The sequence below is a fragment of the Tasmannia lanceolata genome, unplaced genomic scaffold, assembly GCF_043159265.1.
Source record: "Tasmannia lanceolata isolate RefF3 unplaced genomic scaffold, GAP_Taslan_0.1 ptg000003l, whole genome shotgun sequence".
Lineage (NCBI taxonomy): Eukaryota > Viridiplantae > Streptophyta > Magnoliopsida > Canellales > Winteraceae > Tasmannia > Tasmannia lanceolata.
In genome coordinates, this window is record NW_027518680.1 from 51,176,054 (window position 1) to 51,199,941 (window position 23,888).

Here is a 23,888-nt window from a genome sequence, read left to right on the forward strand (position 1 = left end):
GGTTTTGTGAAAACCATAGATCAAAGGTGAGAAATTAAATTTGAGTTTTGGTATTGCAATTTCTTCTTTCTTCCGCTCACATTAATTTGGTATCAAAGCTCTCGTGGATCCTTGCCGTTGGTCGTGTAGAGGCAACTACCATGGCTCGTGGGCTTGATCGAGGTCTTCGTATGGAGGCTCGTCATAGAGATCATCAAATCGATGAAGTTAAAGAATTAAGGATGCAAATCCATTAACTTATGAAACGGTAGTGTGCCTCGAAACTTCGAGAGGCTATAAAAATAGTCTCGTTTCGGAAGATATTAACCCTCTTTATCATCGTGCTCAGCAGGGTGAGCCGGGTGAAAGGAAAATTTAAGATCGGACGGGTCCAAACCAAAGGTACGTAAATTTGGTCGAAGAATTTGATGGGTCGGTTGAATCGAAAGTTTTAGTTGAACAACCATATTTAAATTTGGTTGAAGAATTTGTCGAATCGAAGGTTGAACAACCGCGTTTTGACAACTATAATGATGATGAGGGTGACGTGATCCCTTCGAATGATAGTGGCGAGGCGTTGGTTACTCGGCATACTACAAGTGATCTCATCATTAGTAGTTACGAAGATGTGATGACAAAAGAGATGGTTGTTGAGTGCTATGAAACCATGTACGACGGAGCAAAGGAAATTGGATCTGACAATAAATTAGATGAATTAATAGAGACTGAAAAGATAGGTGAGTGGAAATATATTACATTGATTTCTTCAACCATTTATATCGATCCATTTTATTCGAGTCTCTACTGAAGCCTAAGGATATTCATGAATTTGAGCATGTTCAAGATCAAGACATAGAGTATGCGGTGGGAATTGAACCTCGAGATTTTCTTATGATAAAGATTCTTCGACACTACAAAACTTGAGGACTACTTTTTTTGAACCAGGGGAGTTTGATGCAGGCGCATGATATGGAAAAGGGTATATCATATGGAAACGTGGAAAGAGTCATGCCAAATTCAAAGTTTCCAAAAGATTTAGGAAACCAGAAATATATTTGAGATATGTATCCTAATTATTCTCCTTTTCTCTAGTTAGCAATAGATTGGTATTATAGGATTTTAGGATATCTTTAGTTAGTAAGTGTTTCATAGATTAGTAACTCTTTTATTCTTTGGAATCTAAAGAGATCTTTTCCTATTTTTAGTAGGTAGTTTTAGAATGATTTTAGGACTTTTGTTTGGTATTAAATAACGTATGTGATTTGGGGGAAAGTGATTTTTTTATCTTAAGAAATTGATATTTCACGTTTTGCGAAACAGAGGCCATGAGCCATCTTTTTCTCTTCATTTGTTATGGTTTTGTGAAAACCGTAGATAAAAGGTGAGAAATTAAATTTGTGTTTTGGTGTTGCAATTTCTTCTTTCTTCCGCTCGCATTAGCTTTCAGGTTTCTCCGTTTCAGGATTTGCATTGTGATTACTGGCTCTAACCACTGTGTCATTGATGCTGACGGGGATGTCTGACAGATTACAACATCCTTAATTGTGAGAAAGTCCATTTTATGTTTTGATTTGTGTTATTGAATAACGGGTCTTTCTGTTTTATGATCTTTGGTATTGAATAACAGGACATTGAAGCTTTGTTGAAGCACTTCAACAGGTGATGATGGGCTTATTAGCAAAGTAAATTCCTTCTATTTACATAAATAAATGTATACAATATATATTTTATTTATAAATACTTCCAGCATTTAAATTGTTTTGGATAGGTTTGTATAATGTAAATGGTAATGAGATGAATTTATGGTTCCTTTTATGTATGTTCAAACTTCCTGATTTTGAACTCTGACGATCAACAATGTATAGGTCTGTCTTCTACATTAATATTTGGCACCCCTACCATTATGTTGTTTCATATAGATTTGGAAAGAAGAAATGATAACAAAATTTGAAATCTTCAATTATATCTTTGAATTTTGTTTGTTTCTGCACGATGATTTTATTAGGATTTTCATGTTTTGTTTGATTGGGATATTAGATGTTTATTTTTCTATTTGTTTTTCTGAATGATTTATTTTTCTATTTGTTAGTGATGGCCTCAGAATGGGATTGTGGATATGTGGTTTGTGAACCATTTCGAACACATTTGCAAGTGGGATATTGCATGCACTGTCCCAAAACATTTCAACAAATGTATAACCTATTGTACAATAAACATGAGAAATTACATGGTGTAAGCCCTTATAGTCCCGTTCTTTTCTAAACGTACTGTGTGGCCTGCACCATAGGATGATCCAAACCGTCCAATTGATGGGCCACAATGTAAATAGGTTGTGACCAAAAAATTATTTCCAAAGGATGATCATAGCCCTTCTATCTATAGTGTATGTATTTATTTATAAACATATGTGAGTATAAGGGCTTACACCATATAAAATCTCAAGATGAACATCTACATTGGGTTTTTATAACTCGTGTTTTATGTTGATTTCCTTTGGTCAACTAAAGATACCCAGAAGATCATAATTTTTTGCTCTCTCTCTCTCTCTCTCTCTCTCTCTCTCTCTCTCTCTCTCTCGAATTTTCATATTTTAAGAGTGCTTTAAAACAGTTTCAAAGCATCTTTTTTTCCTCGCCCCATGCATGATGCATGGGTCTGGAACTAGTTTACAAGTATAAGAGAGCATGTATGAGCAATCAATACCGTTTATCTTAAAGAACGTCATGAGGCGATCCACGATGGAATTGGTCCCATCCCAAAGGGACATCCTATGCATAAGATAAAGGTGTACAGAAATGAATGGTTTATATTTTCTTGGAGAATGCACGAAGTGAGGCTTGATGGATCAAGGGCCTAGAATCATTCGCTAAAGGTATTCCAATGGCTTTGGGCCAGAATTGTATTTGCCTTTTGAATTAACAGGGTCTGAAATTCCTCTCATTGGATCTGCAGGCCTAGCCCTGTTTGGATTGCAAGAAAAAACATCTCTAAAGGGAAAAAATTTCTTTCGTTCCACGATTTGAAGTCGAATTTTATGATTATGGTTAATTTAGAGGAATTTCATCATAAATCGAACAGCATGATAAAAATTAAATAGGGTTGGTTCAAGTTAATTTTATCCTGTGTAAAAAATATAGGTAATTTTTGAAATATTTTTCCTTTCCTAACATTTTCAAAAAATTACTGCAATCCAAGCAAGACCTTAGTAGCACATCATTGGACACTCAGAGCCATGTCAACACCTACATCAAGTATCCGATGGGCCCAATTGTTTACAAATTCTAACTAAGACGTACACTCAATGAACAAAGTACCAAGATTTTGACAATCTAACAGTTCGCAAGACTCCAATCTAATCTACGGACTATTTTAGAACACTCTGATCGGCCCAAACTGATCTACGCGACCCGGATAAAAAATTGATCAAGAATCGTCATCAATGACTTCAATTTAGTAGAAATACAGGGCAATTGGGAAAATCCGAATGCACTACTTCAGGGCCTTTTAAAAAAATGTTTGATGGGTGATGGCTTACTCCAAGACTAACGGCCTTGTTTGGAAATGAGAGAAGGGATCTTGACTAATGTTCCAAGAGGGACCATGGAGATTTAACTTAGTCAACACACTTTTGGTTTATTATCTGATTTTGAACAAAACCAATTCAACTTTTAATGAAAAATTTTAATTATGTCCTTGTCTAATCTATATATAATATGTAAAATAGGGTAACTATGACAAGCCACCGAGTTATTTAAAACATTGCAAATGCAACCTTCCTATGCTAATTAAATATCTTATAGCTTATATATAGCATATATCTATTCTAGTGCGATTTGAATATATGCTTATATTCTATAAATTACAAAAGATCTCCCCAAAAGAAGAAACCTTAAGAGCATCTTTGGCAAGAATGAAAAAAATATTCTATGGAATATTAGTGGGGCCAGTTGTGAGCATAGTTAGCAAAACGCGATTCAGCAAAAAATAGGCGGCAAAAATTCAAGTTTAATATGTATTGGATCAAAACAACATAGTAAAGAAAAACGGAAATACAAGAAAATGAGTTTAAAAAATTTTCATTTACGGTGAGGGTAAAATTGGAAATTTGGCCAAAAAAGCGTTTAAAAGGGTTAAAACGCATTTTAAATCCCTAAAAAATGGAGTTTTTTTTCATTGTAAAAGTTTTAAACGGAGTACTAAACGGCACACCGATGGATACACTAGAAGAATCTTTTTGGTCTTCCAATATCAATAGGTTGATTGTTTCACTCTTGTATCTTCCAAAAGGGAAAAAGATCTCTGAGAGTTATTTCATGGATCGGAAAGAGAGTACTTTGGGTTCTCCCAATAACTAAAAAGTGTATCATGCCTGAATCTAATGGGGGTTCACGGTGGTGGAGGAAGCGGATCATAAAAAAGAGGGATTCTGGTTGTAAGATATCTAATGAAACCGTAGCAAAAATTGAGATCTCATTCAGAGATAAAGACATTAAATTTCTGAGTTTCGTTTTGTATCGTATACGGATGATCCGATCCGCAAGGATCATGATTGGGAATTCTTTGATTGTCTTTCTCCGAGGAAGAAGCGAAACATAATCAGGAAGAATCGAAGATTCAGTGATCAAATCATTTACTCCAGGGTCTAAAAGATCTTTTGAAGAACTGATTAATCGGATGAGAATAAAGATAGAGTTCAATTCTACATGTCAAGAGATACTTCTTCTAGAAATATGGACGAATGGAAGTTTAACTCCTAAAGAAGCACTTCACGAAGCTTCCCATAATTTGATGGATATATTTATTCCTTTTCTACGTGGGGAGATTCTCGAACGAGGAAAATGATCCAATTACTTCAAAAGAATTGAACAAGGAGCCGTATGAGGTGAAAATCTCATGTACGGTTCTACAGAGACCAATAAAACGTACGCAGACTTTTGCTAACTATGATTCTGAGAAATGGGCAGAAAGGGAGACACCAAAGAGGGTGGGAGTGAAAGGAGCATGAAAACCACCTGAAATACTGTAAAAAACCAATATGAAGTAGTGTATTCTTTTTTCACTGTTTTCAGGGATTTCTCATGCTCTCTCCTTGCTCTCTCCACTCCTGCCCTCTCAAGTCTCTCACCCTCGTTCCATCTCAATTCCCCTCTTACATTTGAGCCACGAATATTCCAAGGAATAACATTTCACGGTTGCTAAACATGCCCTTAGTTACATAAGAAAGAAAAAGAAAAATCTAGTTATCCTGTAGTCTAAATCTAAGGGCATTTTCTCGCATAGACATATATAAGGAAAAAAAGATAAGGAAACAAAGAAAGATGGCACTAGACCCCTGCATGTGACTTGTCTCGGACTCTCGGGCATATAGAAGGGAAATAATATATTCACTCCTTTTTATTCTATAGTCATAAATACACTAGACGAGCTGCCAGCGGAAGGAAAGTGGGGGAATATATCAGTTCCCTTTATTGAATTGGTGGGCAACTTTAAAAGCCTACAAAGAGGATCACAATTGTTGGTTTTTGCCAACATTGTTCTTAGGCTTAATTTGGATATCAGGAATTTTGTGGAAGAACTTGGAAGGAAAACACTTTTCCAGAATTTCCTAAATTTTCATTGTTTGATTATACATGAAAAAAACGAACCAATGTGTTTGGAGTTTTATTATATGGGACATCCAATTAATGATGATATCCTTGTAAATAAGCCATAACCATGTCATTTATCTCTAAATTGTGGAAACGGAAAAAAATCCAGCCAGAAATTATTTTCCCTGAAATCCAAGCAAGGTTTTAGGTATAAAAGGAAATGATATCAGCACAATCATGTTTTGATTTTGCACTAACCCTTCTTGTCTTTCATTCGAGTTACCAAAAAGCTTCTGTATCTCTCTCCCTCTGTATTTTTGTCCTCTATTCACTATGACAGCCTTGGTCATGGCAGTTATTTCTTTTTAATAAATTTTCACCATTTCAAAAAAAAAAAAATACAGTTCCCAAAACATGTTTGCGCTGATATCATTTCCCATGATAAATCATCCATGCGGCATGGGAGCAGTATCTTGTAGGTCACTTTATAAGGGTACGCCAAATCAATGGACTTTATCTTAGGTGCTACGTGGTACCCAAATTTTATTTGATATGATTTAGGGGAGTGATAAATCGACTCCCCATATCTAACATTAGGGAAATGATATTTACGCCCCTTTCATCACCAGGGACACCCATTTGCCAGTGTACTTTGCAATCAAAGCCACTGGATTTTTTTTGACATAAAGTACATCATCTCCCTTTTTGCCATTGATACACTGACGTTGGGTGTCCCTGGTGATCAAAAGGGGCGTAAATATCACTTCCCTAACATTATAGGGATGCTAATAGGCTTTTTTCTTGCATAAGCTATTTTATAAATCGAACCAAATCTCTAATCTCATTTATCGCGTAGTTAAAATTTTTTGTTCACCCCTCGGTTGTGAATTTTGTTTTCATTAATAAATTATCATCATTTTAAAAAAAAAAAAAAAAAGGTCATTTGGCATGATCCTAATCTTCAAAATATTTGAAAATTTTTCTTTCCCTACATCATCTAGAAGTAATAATTTATACCTCTCAAGTAGGGATTTTCCCTACATGGGTAAGGTATCATGAAGTTCCAACCTTATGGTAAATTCCAAAGAAAGACTTGGATTTTTTATAGGGATAATTACATTTACACCCCCTCTAGTTTTTGACACATCCACTTCAACCCCTATAGTTTAAAAAGTGACAAAGACATCCCCTCTAGTTTCGTTTTGTTTAAGGTTTGCCCCCTCAGCTGAAGGTTCGTCCATAGATTGAAGGGTTAGGATGATCCGATGGAGCTGATTTTTTGGGCACACCCTATCTATGTCAGGAGCCATCAAATGAACGCTTGGGATCATCCAAATAATGTGGGCCCATACCCGAATCGAAACACTACCAAACGCTTTGGATTCGGGTATGGGCCCACATTATTTGGATGATCCAAAGCGTTCATTTGATGGGTCCTGACATAGATAGGGTGTGCCCAAAAAATCAGCTCCATCGGATCATCCTAACCCTTCAATCTATGGATGAACCTTCATGTGAGAGTGCAAACCTTAAACAAAACGAAACTAGAGGGGATGTCTTTGTCACTTTTTAAACTATAGGGGTTGAAGTGGATGTGTCAGAAACTAGAGGGGGTGTAAATGTAATTATCCCTTTTAAATAAACATGCCGATGAATTGAATACATGATTTGTCCCATCTATATCCACCCCTCTAACCTCTTCTGTCCAAACTTCACTTTAAGAAAAAAGCAAAAAAGACAACCATTTCCTCAAAGTCCACTTTGGATTGATGGATGATTTGAGATAATTGAATTGTGAATTTGTGACACACAAAGTCTTTTGAACTGAAGCAATTGGCCCCCACCATAAATAATAGTTAGGTACTATCTTTTTTAAAGCTTTTTTGGAACCCCAGTTTCATTAAACAATATAAAATTATGGCCGTTATAAGCATAGTATATTGCTTAAAATAGATAATGCTTCTACCTTTTTCACTAAGTGGAGGATTTGGTATTAAAAGCAATAGTTTTCAAGTTAAATATTTCACTGTTTTAGCTTTTTGATCAATATAGCTTTTTCCTAATTAAGGGAAAAGGATCATGTAGGTTTTCCTTCCTAGGGAGTGATAAATCGACCCCCATATATCTTAAATCGACCCCCTATGTGTCTATCTCTCTCCTCTTTCTCTCTCTAGCCCAAGGAGAGAGAAAGACACATAGGGGGTCAATTTATCACCGCCCTTCTTTTTCCCTTTTTCTTTTTTCTTGTTTTTGCTTTCCCATTAAATATAGGGAAATGATATTTACGCCCCTTTTGGGACACCCATTTGCCAGTGTACTTTGCAATCCAAACCACTGGATTTTTCTGACATAAAGTACATTAGGTCCCTTTTTGCCATTGATACACTGACGCTGGGTGTCCCTGGTGATGAAAAGAGGCGTAAATATCACTTCCGTTAAATATAATATAGCACAAGCCGCCCACTTGTGCACAATATAGACCACTAGTTTAGTAGGGCCCACTTTAATGGGCCATACAACTCAACTCAACTCAACTAAGTCTTTGTCCCAAACTAGTTAGACTTTAATGGGCCATAAACTACCAAAATTCAGAATCAATGGTAGGGTCATCCAATTGATCGGTTGGGATCGTCTGATTTTTCATTTTTTCAGCCACGATGGAACCGTTGAATGGATGGGTACACGTTTGCCACTTGTGCGGCACGTGATCCACTTGATATTAGGGAAAAAGTGGAAAGTGTCTCATTTCATGGGGACCCTTTCTACTTTGCCATGCACTTTTGTTTCGTTCTTTCTTTCTTTGTTTTGAATGATTCACTCTTCTTGTTTTTTATTAATCCTCAAAAAGAGGAGAAAAGCGACATTAGCATTGATTATAGTAAAGCGGGTCTATGACTTAAATTTGTAACATAAACATCCACAGTAAATTCGTTTGTGATTGATGGTTTAGAGGTTCTTTGGATACCACCAAAAATTAAAATTATTTGTATATGATCTTATATGCATATCCTTTTTATTTTCATATAATCTTAGATGAAAATAATGGTTATAACTTATTAATAGTTTTATATCTCATTTAATTAATGGCTTCCAAAGTGATTTTAGAGTCCCATTTACATATAATATTAACTTTAAATAATCTTACTTGCAAATAACAGAAAATTTAATTTGGTGATATCAAAAGAGGCCTATAGAAAATAAGGAAAAAATATATATATAGAAAACATATCCTAAAGCCTAATATTAATATCATGAGAGCTGCTAGATTCACAGGAGCCCCCATTGGTCAATTTGCATTTATGACAGTTACGATTGTAATTTTGTGTGCCATCTTAAATGCAAACTGACCAATGGGGGTGCCCTTTACGCCCTTTTTTGTAAGGGCTCCTTTGAATCTAGCATTCCCCTATTATCATTGTCATAGGGAAATGATTTCAGCGCTCCAATGTTTTGATAAACATGCGCTCACTTTTTTCTCGTGTAGTATTTAAAGGGTTTTAAGAGATTTTTTAGAGCAGTAATATCCTTTGACATCCCTTTAAATACTACACGACAAACAAGTGGAGTGCATGTTTATCAAAACACTGGAGCGTAGAAATCATTTCCCTTATCATAATCATTATTGTTGTTGGTGTTGTTATTCAAAAACAAGAAAGTCCTAACCAAATAATAAAGGAAAATTATATAAGATGCTAGGAAAAAATATATGAAACTTTTAAAAAATGAAGGGCAATTTGGGCAAATGGAATGTCATTAAAATATCAATTAGTCACTACTAAATGATTTTGGAAACTTTGGAGGACAATTACACAACTTACTTAAGATAAGCTGTGATGCTAGCATGTGTGAAATAATAGGCAGTATGTGAAAGTTCATAGGGGTGCACAATGGGTTCATAGCGGTGCACAATGGGTTCACTCGTGAATAGGTATCCAACAATGGCACTCAAGTGATGGTAGAAATCCTCCAACTCAACTCAACTCAACTAAGCCATTGTCCCAAACTACTTGGGGTCGGCTAATGAATCCCAAATTGACTAAGTCTAATCCTGACACTAGTTGGGTTTGTCTACAAGGATCATTTTCTTCCATTCTCTCCTATCCAAGGTCATGTTCTCTGTTATGTTCCTAGCCATCAAGTCTTTTCTCACTATTTCTACCCAAATTGTTTTCGGTCTGCCCCTACCTCTTTTTACTCCATCAACTTAGCACGAGTAACTTCTTCTCGCTAGAGCATCCAAATGCCTACGTTGGATATGCCTAAACCATCTTAAGTGGTGCTCTCTCATCTTCTCCTCAGTTGGTGCCACTGCGACCCCACCTTTTTACAGATGTCTTCATTTTTAATTCTAACAATGTGTGGCCGCACATTATCTTCTCCTCAAAGACAATCCAAATCTTGTTTAATGAGTGTTTCAAGGAAAGAAGAATGCTAAACTAAAGGACGCCCTTCAAAAAACCCAGACGCAAGGGCGCCTCATTGGCTCCATGTCACTTAATTGTTTGTTGTATTTTTCAGCAGTATTATTGTAAGCCCAAGGGTACATCCCTCTCTTGTTTTGATGATCAACAAACCCAAATTGATGGCAGTTTGCTAATGGCTTCTCTAGTGTCGTGATTTAGACATGTTTCATTCATGTCAATACTTGGAGCAAGAAGAACAAGGGCTAGTCTTGGAGAAAATCAAGTCTTGGTGGTTATCCTTCAAGCAGTATGGTGTCTTAAAGAATCAAGGGAATCACAAGTGCAAGAACATATTCTAAGACTATCTTAAGACATGGAGAAGCTCATACATGCACCCAAGAAGATTGAAGATCAAGAAGACTCAAGGTTCATATGTTTAGAATGTATAGGAGTCCTCTTGGCATTTAATGTTTGCATGCTTTGATGTTTTCAAATCATCTTTAAAAATATCTTTCTAAGTGCATTAATGTATTTGAAAACACATGTTTAAAACCTAAAGACCATGGCCCAAAGTCCCTTGCACAAAATATTTCAAATCAAGTTTTTAAAGCAGGGCCGGTCGATCAGGATAGTCCGGTCGACCGCGGGATGGAACCTGAAAATCCAGGACATCTCGAAATTTATCGAGCCGGTAAATCGGGCCAACTCGGTCGACCGCGGAATGATTTCTCAATTTTGAGAAATCATCCAGGTTGGTCTCGGCGGACGACCGCGACCCCCTCGGTCGACCGCAATATTATCTTCAAGCCAAAATATTTTTCAAACAGGTAGCCAATGGAGGGCGACCGAGAGTGTTCGGTCAACCGCGACATAGTTTTCGAGCCAAAATATTTTTGAACAAGTAGCACTCGGCTGGCAACTGAGGTGACCCCAGTCGATCGCGGCGATAAAAATTTTGAAAATAAAAATGAGGCGCTTGATAAGGGCAGGCGACCGCGGTGGCTCAGTCGACCGCGCTGGCTCGGCGAAAGAGTAGTTTGAGCCTGCCAGCGGTAGGTGCAACTACCTCACCTACCCATTTTTATTACGGTTTTGTCATTGAGGTTTTCTAAATCAATTATGAGTATTTAAACATCAAGAAAAACCTCATTTCACACCTTTTGAATCATTATCAAACCCTAGAGCTTATCTCTTTCAAAATCAAAAGATTTTTCATCAAATCTCTTGAGCATTCAAACTTGCATTCATTTCATGCCAAGAGGTTTTCCCTAAGCATTTAGTTTCAATCATTGGGAGTCTTGTGAGCTTTGAAAGTTGTATTCGCCTTAAAGAGGCTTGAGAGCTTTTCATTTTTTTTCTTCCTTCTTCTATTTGTATTTGGAATCGCAAAAAGGAGTTTCTTGCTTCAAGGCCGCGGTGCAACAAAGAAGGTCCTTGGAGGCGGAGTTGTAATACATGGGTGTGTCCCTTTGTGGAGGCAGTGATCACTTGTATACGCTTTGTGAGGTGGCGTTGAGGAGCCTTGCCATAGTGGAGAAAATTCCAAGGAAAGACCAAGTACTTGGGTAGTGGAGTAGGTCAAGTTGTGACCGAACCACTATAAAGTCATTGTGTTGTCTCCTTGCTTTCTCTCCTCTCTCTTGTGGTGTGATTGGTAATCTCTTTCCTCTTTCTATTTGGATATAATCTTGAACAAGGGTTAGAACTAAGTAAGTTAATTTCACAAGCCCTAGCTTTTGAATAGAAAATTTTAAAACACCCAATTCACCCCCTCTTTTGTGTTTGCCCTTCGGAATTTCACTTAGTATCAAAGCTAAAGGCTCTTATAGAGATTTTTGATCCAAAAATCTACAAGAGAAAGATCCATAGCAACCGATCCTCCTCTCTCCTCATCTAACCCTCTTCCTCCTTCGGTAGCTCCCTCCGGGTATATTGAGGGTCATAACTCAAATAAACCTCCATATTTCAAAGGACTAAACTACGGTTACTGGAAAATTAGAATGGATTTTTATTTAAAATCCGTAGACTTTGAAATTTGGGAGCTAGTCCAAGATGGGTACATTGAACCCACAACGGATAGGAAGGAATGGAATCCCGCCGACAAGAGAAAGGCTACATTAGATGCCAAAGGAGTAACATTACTATTTTGTACTCTCTCTCCTAAGGAATTCAATAGTCTCAACTTGTAAGACGGCTAGGGAGATTTAGACCCCACTTGAGACAACTCATGAAGGGACGACTCAAGTGAAGAAATCTAAAGTTAATGTGCTTATTAGTGATTTTGAGGCCTTTGAGATGCATGAAGGAGAGTCCATCTCCAATATGTTTACATGGTTTACTAATATTGTAAATGAGTTAAATGACCTATGAAAAACTTACACAAATTATGATTTGGTTCAAAGACTCCTTAGATGCTTCTTGGATTCTTGGGATCCAATGATTACGGCTGTTGAGCAATCAAAAGACTTGGCTACCCTTCAACTTGACGATCTCATGGGGAACCTAATCACCCATGAGATGAAGATGAAGAAGAGGGAAAGCAAAAGAAAAGGAAAGAAGGAAGAATCAAAGAAGAATGATGTTGCTTTCAAAGCTCACAGTGGTGAAGATGACAGTGATAGATAGCTAAGCATGAAAAACTTAACCTCAGGAATGACTCTCCTCTCCAAAAGGATCTCTCGATTTAGGAAATTCAATAGGAAGAATAAATCGTCAAGTAGAAGCAAATCCCCAAAGAGAGACAAAGATAGAAGAAGAAGAGAAGATGAGATCCGATCCGATATTTCGAATGCAACAAAGAGGGACACATCCGTACTAAGTGCCCACTACTCAAGAAGGACTCGGATAGAAGAAAAGAAAAAGATGACAAGAAGAAGAAGAGCTTCAGCGCTAACTGGGATGGCTTAAGCGACACATCATGGAGCAACTCGAGTGGAGATGAGAAGTCCAATTTTGTATGCTGCATGGCAAGCAATCCATCTCAATTCAATATAAGCCAAATTCTAGACTCTTTTCTTCTGGTAGTGAAATTGACAATGAAAATGAAAAGCCTACCATTAAAGAACTAATTGAAACATGTGAACAAGTTAAGGAAGCACTACTTCTTGATGTTTTCAAGAACCAAAAATTAAAGAAGTCACTTGAAAATATAATTAAGGACTTTGGAAACTTGAAGAATGAACTTGATGAAAAATATTCTCTAAATGATAAACTTTTCATGGAAAACACCTTGCTTAAAGGGAAATATGAAAACATGAAGTGTAAGTTTGATCATTTAAAAGAAGAAAATGAAAAATTGTATATTGATATTGAAAAACTATGTGATGAGAACAAGAAACTTAAAAGTGAAAATAATAAACTTGTTCTTAGACATGCATGTGGAAAAGACAAACTTGATGAGATTTTAGCAAGCAATGTTTCTATTGGGAAACAAGGTCTTGGTTACCAAGATTCCCAAAAGAAAGTTGCTCATAAAACTAAGTTTATTAAGTCCAAAACTCCTTACAAGAATTTTAACACTTATTCTCCTACATGTTATTATTGTGAAAAACTTGGACATTATAATTATAAATGTAGATTGAGAAATTCATCTAATCTTGTTTGGGTAAGAAAGGATAAGTCTTTTGATACTAACAATGGAGGACCCAACATAGCTTGGGTGCCTAAGGGCAAGACTTAAATATTTTTTGTAGGGGTGCTTGAGCTCAAGAGCCACAACGGATAGATGGTACTTGAAAAGTGGATGCTCAAGGCACATGACCGGAGACCCCACCAAATTCTCAAGCATTGTCATGGGAGACCAAGGACATGTCACTTTTGGAGACAATGGCAAAGGAAAAATCATTAGGGAAGGTACCATTAAATTTAAAGGCTAAGGTATAAAAAATATTTTTCTTGTTGAAGGTCTACATCAAAATTTGCTAAGTATTAGCCAACTATGCGATGTTAATTGTGAAGTTTTATTTAAAAACAACAAATGCATAGTTAAGAAAGAAAATGAAAGTAAAATCAAATTTGCAGCGACTAGAGACGGAAGCCTATATTCTTTGGTCCTAGAAGAGTTAGATGACCAAGACGTGAAATGTCTTTCCTCCGTGGAAGACAATTCATGGATTTAGCACAAAACGCTAGGCCATGCGAATATGGATCTAATGTTGAGGCTTGTTTAAAAGAGATTGTAAAAGGTTTACCAAAGTTGAAATATGAAAATGATCTAGTTTGTAGAGGTTGTCAACTTGGTAAACAACATAAAGACTCTTTCAAACCTAAGCATATCATATCTACTTTTAGACCATTACAATTATTGCATATGGATTTGTTTGGTCCCATGAAAACATATAGTCTTAATGGTAGAAGACATGTGTTTGTTAATTATTGATGATTTTTCTCGATTTACCTGGGTTTGTTTTCTTGCATCCAAAAACGAAACCTTTGAAAAATTTTGTACTTTATGTAATAGATTACAAGTTGAAAAAGGTTGCAAAATTTCAAAAATTAGGAGTGATCATGGAACTGAATTTGAAAACATCCACTTTAGTTCATACTGCAAAGAGCATGAAATTGATCACAACTTCTCAGTACCTAGAACCCCACAACAAAATGGTGTAGTAGAGAGGAAAGTTAGGGTTCTTCAGAAAATGGCTAGGTCTATGCTTCATGACAAAAATGTGCCTAGAATCTTTTGGGTGGAAGCCGTTAACATGGCTTGGTATGTCATTAATAGAGTCATGATTAGGCCTCACACTCACAAAACACCTTATGAGGTTTGGAATGATAGAAAGACCAATATTAAATATTTTAAGATATTTGGATGTAAGTGTTATATCTTGAATATAAAAGATAACCTTCACAAATTTGATGCCAAATCCGATAAAGGTATTTTTCTTGGATACTCTACCAGAAGTAAATCATATAGAGTATTCAATAGAATAACACTATGTGTTGAAGAAGTCATCCATGTAAAATTTGATGAACTTAGTGAAGAAATGAAAAGATCACATGATGATGAAGATTATGAGGTTACCCCCGAAACACAAACCAAAACAAAATTAAAAATGAAGTGCCTGTTGATAATATTAGTGAAACCTTAGGACACTAGAGCGAGAAAGTCCTCCTAAAGAGGTTGATGATCAAGAAAAAGGGAAACGAATTCTATCCGGACACCCAAGTACCCAAATCATCGGTGATACCTCTCAAGAAGTCAAAACAAGGGCTCATTATAGAAATGTGTGTGAGTTTGCTGCTTTTTTGTCACATGTAGAGCCTAAGAGTATAGATGAGGCGGAGAAAGATGATTTTTGGATTATTGCCATGCAAGAGGAACTAAATCAATTCGAAAGAAACAAAGTTTGGAAATTAGTTCCTAAACCTAGAGACCATCCTGTGATTGGCACTAGATGGGTCTATAGAAATAAGGATGAATAAGGGGAGATTTAAAGGAACAAAGCTCGATTGGTAGCCCAATGTTATAATCAAGAAGAAGGAATCGACTATGATGAAACCTTTGCACCCGTAGCCCTGTAGAGGCCATTAGGATGCTTGTTGCATTTGCTTGTCATAGAGGATTCAAGCTATATCAAATGGATGTCAAGACTACATTCCTATATGGATACATAATGGAGGAAGTTTACGTTGAACAACTTCTCGGATTTGAAGATTTCAAATTCCCTAACCATGTCTATAAATTGGACAAAGTCTTGTATCGATTAAAGCAAGCTCTTAGAGCTTGGTATGATAGGCTTAGTTCATTCTTATTAGACAGGGCTTTGATATAGGTAAAGTTGATAAAACCCTTTTCATCAAACATCAAGGAAATGCCATACTCATTGTACAAGTATATGTTGATGATACCATCTTTGGATCAATAAATGAGAGTATGTGTAAAGAGTTTGCTCAATGCATGCAAGATGAATTTGAAATGAGCATGATGGGAGAACTCAAATATTTCCTAGGTCTACAAATTCATCAATTGAAAAATGACATATTCATTAATCAAGAAAAATATACAAGAGAATTGCTTAAAAAGTTTGGGATGGATAGCTATCCAACGAAGCCTACTCCTATGAGTACATCCACTAAACTAAGCAAAGATAATCTTGGCCCATCTATTGATCAAAAGAAGTATAGGGGCATGATAGGGAGTCTACTATATTTGACTGCTAGCCAACCGAACATTATGTTTAGTGTTTGTTTATGTGCTAGATTTCAGTCAGACCCTAAGGAATCCCATTTGCGTGGTGTCAAGAGAATATTCAAATATTTCAAGGGGACTCCTAGTCTAGGTTTATGGTATGAAAATTCCAATGAGTTTAACCTAGTAGGGTATTCGGATGCTGACTTTGCCGGATGTAGAGTGGGTCAAAAAAGTACCAGTGGCATTGTCAGTTTCTGGGTAGATCTCTTGTATTATGGTTTAGCAAGAAGCAAAATTCAGTTGCCCTGTCCACTACTGAAGCTGAATATATTGCAGCAGGAGCTTATTGCGCACAAATCCTTTGGATGAAGAACACCTTGGAAGACTATAGTCTCAAGTTTTTAAAACAGGGCCGGTCGACCGGGATAGTCCGGGCGACCTTGGGATAGAACCTGAAAATGCAGGACATCTCGAAATCTATCGGGCCAGTCAATCGAGCCAACTCGGTCGACCGTGGAATGATTTCTCAATTTTGAGAAATCATCTAGGTTGATCTCGAAGGACGACCGCGCCCCCTCGGTCGACCGCGATATTGTTTTCAAGCCAAAATATTTTTCAAACAGGTAGCCAATGGAGGGTGACCGCAAGTATCCGGTCGACCGCGATATAGTTTTTGAGCCAAAATATTTTTGAATAGGTAGCCCTCGGCGGGCGACCGCGGTGACCCTCGTTGATCGCGGTGATAAAAATTTTAAAAATAAAAATGAGGCGCCCGATAAGGTCAACCTCGCCGGTTCGGTGAAAGAGCCGTTTGAGCCTGCCAGTGGTAGGTGCAACTACCCCACCTACCCAGTTTTATTACGATTTTGCCATTGAGGTTTTCTAAATCAACTATGAGTATTTAAACATCAAGAAAAATCTCATTTCACACATTTTGAATCATTATCAAACCCTAGAGCTTAAGTCTTTCAAAGTCAAAAGATTTTTTATCAAATCTCTTGAGCATTCAAACTTGCATTCATTTCATGCCAAGCGGTTCTCACTAAGTATTTAGTTTCAATCATTGAGAGTCTTGTGAGCTTTGAGAGTTGTATTCGCCTTAAAGAGGCTTGAGAGCTTTTCATTTTCTTTCTTCATTCTTCTATTTGTATTTGGAATCGCAAAAAGGAGTTTCTTGTTTCAAGGCCGTGATGCAACGAAGAAGAATGTCCTTACGCTTTGTGAGGCGGCGTTGAGGAGCCTTGTCATAGTAGAGAAAATCCCAAGGAAAGACCAAGTACTTGGATAATGGAGTAGGTCAAGTTGTGATCGAACCACTATAAAATCATTATGTGGTCTCCTTGCTTCCTCTCCTCTCTCTTGTGGTGTGATTGGTAGTCTATTTTCTCTTTCTATTTGGATATAATCTTGAACAAGGGTTATAACTAACTAGGTTAATTTCACAAGCCCTAGCTTTTAAATAGAAAAATTTTAAAACACCCAATTCACTCCCTCTTGTGCGTTGCCCTTCAGAATTTCAATTATAAATGTGGTGGGGTGACGTGGATCCAATGGGTTGTCTTTTCAACTTGGGTTTTTTTTTGCAAACCTGCCCTTTAGTATAGCATTCTTCTTGTATTATTCCCAAATATTGTAGTGTTTTTGTTTTCTCAAATATGAACCATTTCCTTGAGAGCAATGCTAAACTGAAAGGCACCCTTGCAAAAACCCAGCTTCAAGGATGCCTCCATTGGATCCATGACACGCCCAAAGCACAGTTGCACTGAAAAATGCAAAGTTAATGTAATTTTTGAGTCTACTAATCCAGACAAGGCATTGTTTGTTTTGGATTTTCAGAATCGATTTTGAGTCCAATAATCATTATTGATTATTGGACTCAAAATCGATTCTGAAAATCCAAAACAAACAGGGTTCCTTTTCAGTCATACAATGACCATGTCATACAATGACCATGAATACTTGGGATACTTGCTAGATCAATTTTGGGCTAAAGGCATTTTAATGTTGTTTCTCGCTTTATGAACGGCTGAGATCAAAATATCATATTAAAAATTTGGTAGGTGGGCCCAATCTTGACACACCAATTTTCTTAGGAGAAAATCTGAACATGTTACTCTCATTGTATTAATGTATCATATCTAGACCTGGCAAACGGGTGGGCCGGGCCGGGTCAACCCGCGGGTGATGCGGGTGCGGGTCATACGGGTCGGGTTATCAAATGACCCGCATTTTTGCGGGTCAAAATTCTCGCGGGCACCCGCAAATATGCCGCAAATATGGGATTGTAATCACTATTTTGATTTGATAGCATATAATTTTCCTGTAATTGTCATAACATTCAACAGGTTATTTGTATTTTTTTTGGTAATTTTACAGTCTATCACCATTTCTACGTAATTTTTCATTTAACACTTTATAGTTTCGCTATTTTACTTTTTTGTGGTGTAATGATTACTTTTTTTTACCTTTTCACATTTGCTACCAACATTTTCGATGAGCGTATATGTGCACCCACAATGCCCACTTGCCGAGAAATTACCAAAAGAGAAGCTTGATAGCAAATTATAATAAAATAAAAAATGTTAACAACACTACTGGGCACTCTCACTTTATTAAAAGTATGGTATGGCCCACACCATAGGATGATCCAAACCGTCCATTAGATGGGCCATAGCCTAAATAGGTTATGCTCCAAAAATCATTTCCATAGGATGATCCTATCCCTCCAATCTTGACGTTAGAGGGTTGATCCTAACCCTCTATAGATCGGAGGGTTAGAATCAACCGATGGAAATAATTTTGGAGCATAACCTATTTAAGGTACGGCCCATCTAATGGACGGTTTGGATAATCCTAGGGTGCCGGACATACCGTACTTTTTATAAAGTGAGGAGTTCCCTCATAAAAAAACAAACAGCGTGAGTGACGATAACATTCTCACAAAAATTTAAACATACTGTAAAAATGCGGGTGCCCGCGGGTTGACCCGACCCGACCCGTGTTTTTGCTAAAATTGCGGGTGCCCGCGGGTTGACCCGACCCGACCCGTGTTTTTGCGGGTTGGGTCACCCCGCGGGTTGATTTTTCACGGGTCACGAAAACTTAGACCCGTGCCCGCAAATTTGCGGGTGGGCCGGGTCAACCCGCGGGCACGGGTCACTTTTGCCAGGTCTAATCATATCCCCTGAGAGATCCAATAATTGACAGACAAACATGATAAATACAGTATCCCAAAATCTAAGAAGATTTGCTTGTCTCAACTAAGACACGCGCCCTTAATTAAATGAAGTATATAGAACAAAATACAAAAAAAAAATGCTTAAACAAAGGATAAAAAACAGAGAGCTCTCAGACCAACTTTTATAGGTGATTATTCTTCTGCTGATTTGTAATTATAAGCCAAACTGTTACAATTCTCTGCTGAGACCTCATTTTATGCCAAGGCAAGAAACCCATTTCAGTTTTTTGTCTTTTTCAAATTTTGTACTGAGAAATCCTCATTTCTCACCTTTCTTTTATATACTTGGATTCTGATGGTGTTATTTTTGGTGTATGCTGTATCTCTAGATGGATTTTAAGTTTTGATTTGGGTCTGGAAAAATCTCTCTGTAATTTTTTATTTTGGGGTTTTGATTTTGAGCTGCAAGAATCTGTCTGTACTCTTAGCTTAGGGTTTTAAATTTTGGGTTTTGCTTTCTTGTTTCAGTGCTTGTAGTCTCATTTGAGAGTTTTGAACTTTGGGTTTGGGATTTTAAGAAACACTTTGGAATTCCAAGTTACGGTTTTGTGCACTCGTAACTTAGGGTTTTAAATTTTGGGTCTTGCTTTATTGTTTCAGTGCCTGTAGTCTCAGTTGAGAGTTTTGAATTTTGGGTTTGGGGTTTTAAGAAACCCTTTGTAATCCCACGTTAGGGTTTTGGAATTTGGGTCTGGCAACTCAAGAAACTGAAATTTTATTGTCGGATGTTTGGTTTCTTAGTTTCAAGACCTGGATGCAATTTTGACTAGGGTTTTGAGTTCTAGGTTTTAGGCTTTTGAAGTAGTTGTCTGCTTCCAACTTAGGGTTTTTGAGGTTTCAGGTTGTAGGTTTGGGATTTGGGGTAAAAAAATCAGCCCTCTGTTTTCAACTTAGGGTAAAAGTTTCAAAGTCAATCAGTAATTCCCAATTAGGGTTTGTAGTTTAGATATCTGGGTAGGTTGGATGAACTAGTCACTAATAGCTTATCAGGCTTCTGTGTTGTGGTTCCGGAATTCAACATCTAGTTTGTGATTTCAGCTCAAGGCTTTATATTTTTAGGTGTCAGTCTTCAATTTTAGCATTTGGGTTCCAAGAATCAGTCCTTAATACTAGGTTAAATATAAGGATCTGCGGCTTTGGTTTTGTTTTTGCAAAAACCCATCTGTAGTTTTCAACCTCGGTGTTACTTTCTCCTTATTGGAGTCTCTGTCTTAATCATGGTTCTAAATTTTGGTTTCGGTTTCGGTCATCAACGAAATGGAATCATTTTGTTTTCCATACGAAATTTCGGCTTAAATATTGTAAAATCAATGAAACATTTCGGTGCGAAATTACTGCCGAAATCCACTTGCTTTTCTTTTTATTTGTTTTCGCTTCTTTAGAAATATCTTAAAAGAATATCGTTGTTCCCTTTTTTGTGAGTGGAGTTGATTTTTGTCAAGGTTTTTGTTGTTTTTCGACATTCGGCAAAAATCTTTGCTCTTTTTTTTTAAAATATGAAAACGTGCATGTTTCACATTTTTTGACCGAAATATTAACAAAATACCGAAATTTCGGACGACATCCTGAAATTTCGGATGAACTCTTGAAATTTCGGGCCAAATCTTGTATTTTTCCGAATGCAAGTGAATTTTGTTTTGGTAGCAACTGAAACTTTGGTCCTAATCTGCTATTCGTTGTTCCAGGAGTAATCAGTGGTTCTGATAATGTATTCCCATCGATCGTTCATGTCATCAAAGTCCTCTGCTGTTAATGAATCTGATAGCCAAACTTCTTATTTAGGCAGTCTCAGTTCTGGCACTTTATCCACAGAAATTGGGAACCAGCAAAAAAATGGTTTAGATGGTTTCATTGGTGTTCTAGAGGTTTACATACACGAAGCTAGGGATATCCATAACATCTGCATATATCATAAGCAAGATGTTTATGCCAAGTTTTGCCTGACCAGTGATCCAGAAATTACAGTGTCTAGCCAAATCATTAATAGCGGAGGAAAGAATCCCGTCTTCAATGAGAATCTTCGACTCAATGTCCGAACAATTGAGTCATCACTCAAATGTGAGATATGGATGCTAAGTAGGGTGAAAAATTATCTCGAAGACCAGTTATTGGGATTCGCATTGGTGCCTTTATCTGAGGTTGTTATTGCAAATGGGAGATTGGTTCAAGAATTTTCGCTTTCTTCAACTGATCTTTTTCATTCTCCGGCGGGTTTTGTACAATTATCACTCTCATACAGTGGCTCTTCGCCAGAAGTCTTGGCTGTTTCTGCCCCCAAGTCATCGGCGACTCAAAATACTACAGTGGACTTGGAAGGAGATTATATGCTCCCAAGTGAATATAACAAGATTGAGTTCCCTGATTTGAATATTGTGAAGGAGAATCAGCTTATGGTGTCAGAGTATTTTGCGATACCTTGCCCCAATTTGAATTCTGACAACTCCGAGAGTTTGGAGAGTTATGTTACTTTGGACAATGGTAATCACGTGACTTCAGATAATGACGTTCATGTCGTGGAAAGTAGTCTTGATAATCTCAAAGTTTTGAAAAGTGATACACCTCCAAGCAGCGTTTCAACTAATGGGTCTCTTTCTGCTCCTATTTTGAAAAGTGATACACCTTTGGAAGCTTCAAAATCTCCAAGCCAAGACCAGGCTTCGTCACAAAAAGATACTGATACCACTAGTGGGTTACCAAATAATAATAGATTTGCACAATCCATTCTCAACATAAAGATTGAGCCAGAGCAACCAGTGGTGCAACAAGAGATAGTAGATTTGTACATCAAAAGCATGCAGCAATTCACAGAATCATTGGCAAAAATGAAGCTACCGGTGGATATTGAAAATGGGAACAACAATTCAGAAAATGCTAATTCAAGTTCTGATAAGAAATTACAGGCATCGAAGGGGACGGGTTCCAGAGTGTTCTATGGGAGTAGTGCGTTCTTCTGAACTTTCTATGGACTGTTTCAGGGGATATGCAGGTGACTCTAGATTTAGCACTGATAATGGTAGTTAGTTTATAGTATGTGGGCATTTATTCCGTGTTGAATAACTTTAGAGGAAAGAGATACACGACTTGTATGTGTTACAAGCTTTTTGCTATTATGACTACAATTTCTATGTAATTTTCTTATCCTCTTCTTCTCTCCTGTTTAAAAGTTGACTAATTACTTATGCTCTACCTTTTCCTATTAGTTTTGTGCTTGAATGTTTGAAATTCTCGCAGTTCATTTGAAGTTAAAATGGTTACATATCTGAATTCTTTTTTTTTTAATGGCATCTGAATGCTATTTTATTTGCATACGATTCCCCATAAAACTGAACAACCAGAAGTATATTTGTCTTGCTAACCTCCCTCTTTAATCACATGGGTAATACTTGGAGCTGACTTTTACATGGAAATGCAAGATAATGTGTCAATGAACAAGTGATGCCTCAAACCCATGATGCCAGATTCTTTCAACATGCAAATTACCATGCACCCGTGCCAAAATTATTGTATTGAATACCAATGATTTACACCCTAACCCACCTGATGGATTGTATAAGCTCAACTTTGATGGCTCGAGCTTGGGCAATCCTGGACCTTCTGGTGTTGGAGGGCTATGTCGTGATTCTTGTGGCTCTGTTATATGGGCATATTCTGGGCCGATTGGGATATGTGACGCTAGTGAGGCGGAGGTGAGGGCGGTGCACCAGGGTATTAAGTGGATTGACATAAATCTGATAAGTTTATTGTGAAGGGTGATTCAAAGAATGTGATACACTGGCTTTGTGGATCATCGGTTCCAACATAGAGGTTTCTTTATTTCTTTGATGAGATCTCAGATTTAATTTCGGGATCATCCATTGTATTCAGGCATGTGAAGAGAGCTGCGAATGGCGAAGCGGATTCCTTAGCTAGGTCTTGAGTTGGGAGAGTGGGCCTTGAGTGGTTTGACTTTTTGCCTCCATGAGTTTAGTGTACTAGATTTTTTCTCTCATGTGTATTTCTGGTGGACTATCTCGGTCTTCCTTTATTTAATGAATCTTCTTTTGCCTCTTCGAAAAAAGGTATTTTTTTTAAAAATTTCCATGGATATCCATGCAAGCATATGTATCCAGATTTGGGAAAGTGTCTGTTCTTCGCAAATCGATCCTGTGCATTGGATCACCTTCAATCTCCTTTGATAATAGCTCGTGGACGATAGATCCCTTATGTAGGATCATCTTCAATCTTCAGTTGCATTACCTTCGAATGTCCAATGATAACAGGAAAAAAGAGAGAATTGATTAGAAAATTAAATGAGAGATAGAAATCGAGAGCACTGATTGTGGATCATCAGGTTTTTCCTCTCTTAGGATTCCTTTTAATGCATGGTTTTAGCTCTTGGTAGGTTTCTTATTTGTCTGGAAAATCCCCTCTTATAACTATTTTGCTAAATGTGGGCACCTTAACGAGTTAACGCCAACAAAATGATGAGGTGGCAATTGGTTAAATGAGCAACTAATTGCCTCTTGCCATCATTTCCCAACTCCTACAAAATGATGAGGTGGCAATTG

At 37.2% G+C, this 23,888-nt stretch overlaps 1 protein-coding gene across 1 annotated transcript; it reads left to right on the forward strand.

Moving 5' to 3' along the window:
• Positions 1 to 19,393: 19,393 nt before the first annotated feature.
• Positions 19,394 to 22,540, forward strand: LOC143862928 (uncharacterized). The gene is made up of 2 exons (XM_077373837.1): positions 19,394 to 19,546; positions 21,027 to 22,540. The coding sequence occupies exon 2, from the start codon at positions 21,048 to 21,050 to the stop codon at positions 22,293 to 22,295; it is 1,248 nt and encodes a 415-aa protein (XP_077229952.1). The 5' UTR covers positions 19,394 to 19,546; positions 21,027 to 21,047; the 3' UTR covers positions 22,296 to 22,540.
• The last annotated feature ends 1,348 nt before the right edge of the window (positions 22,541 to 23,888 follow it).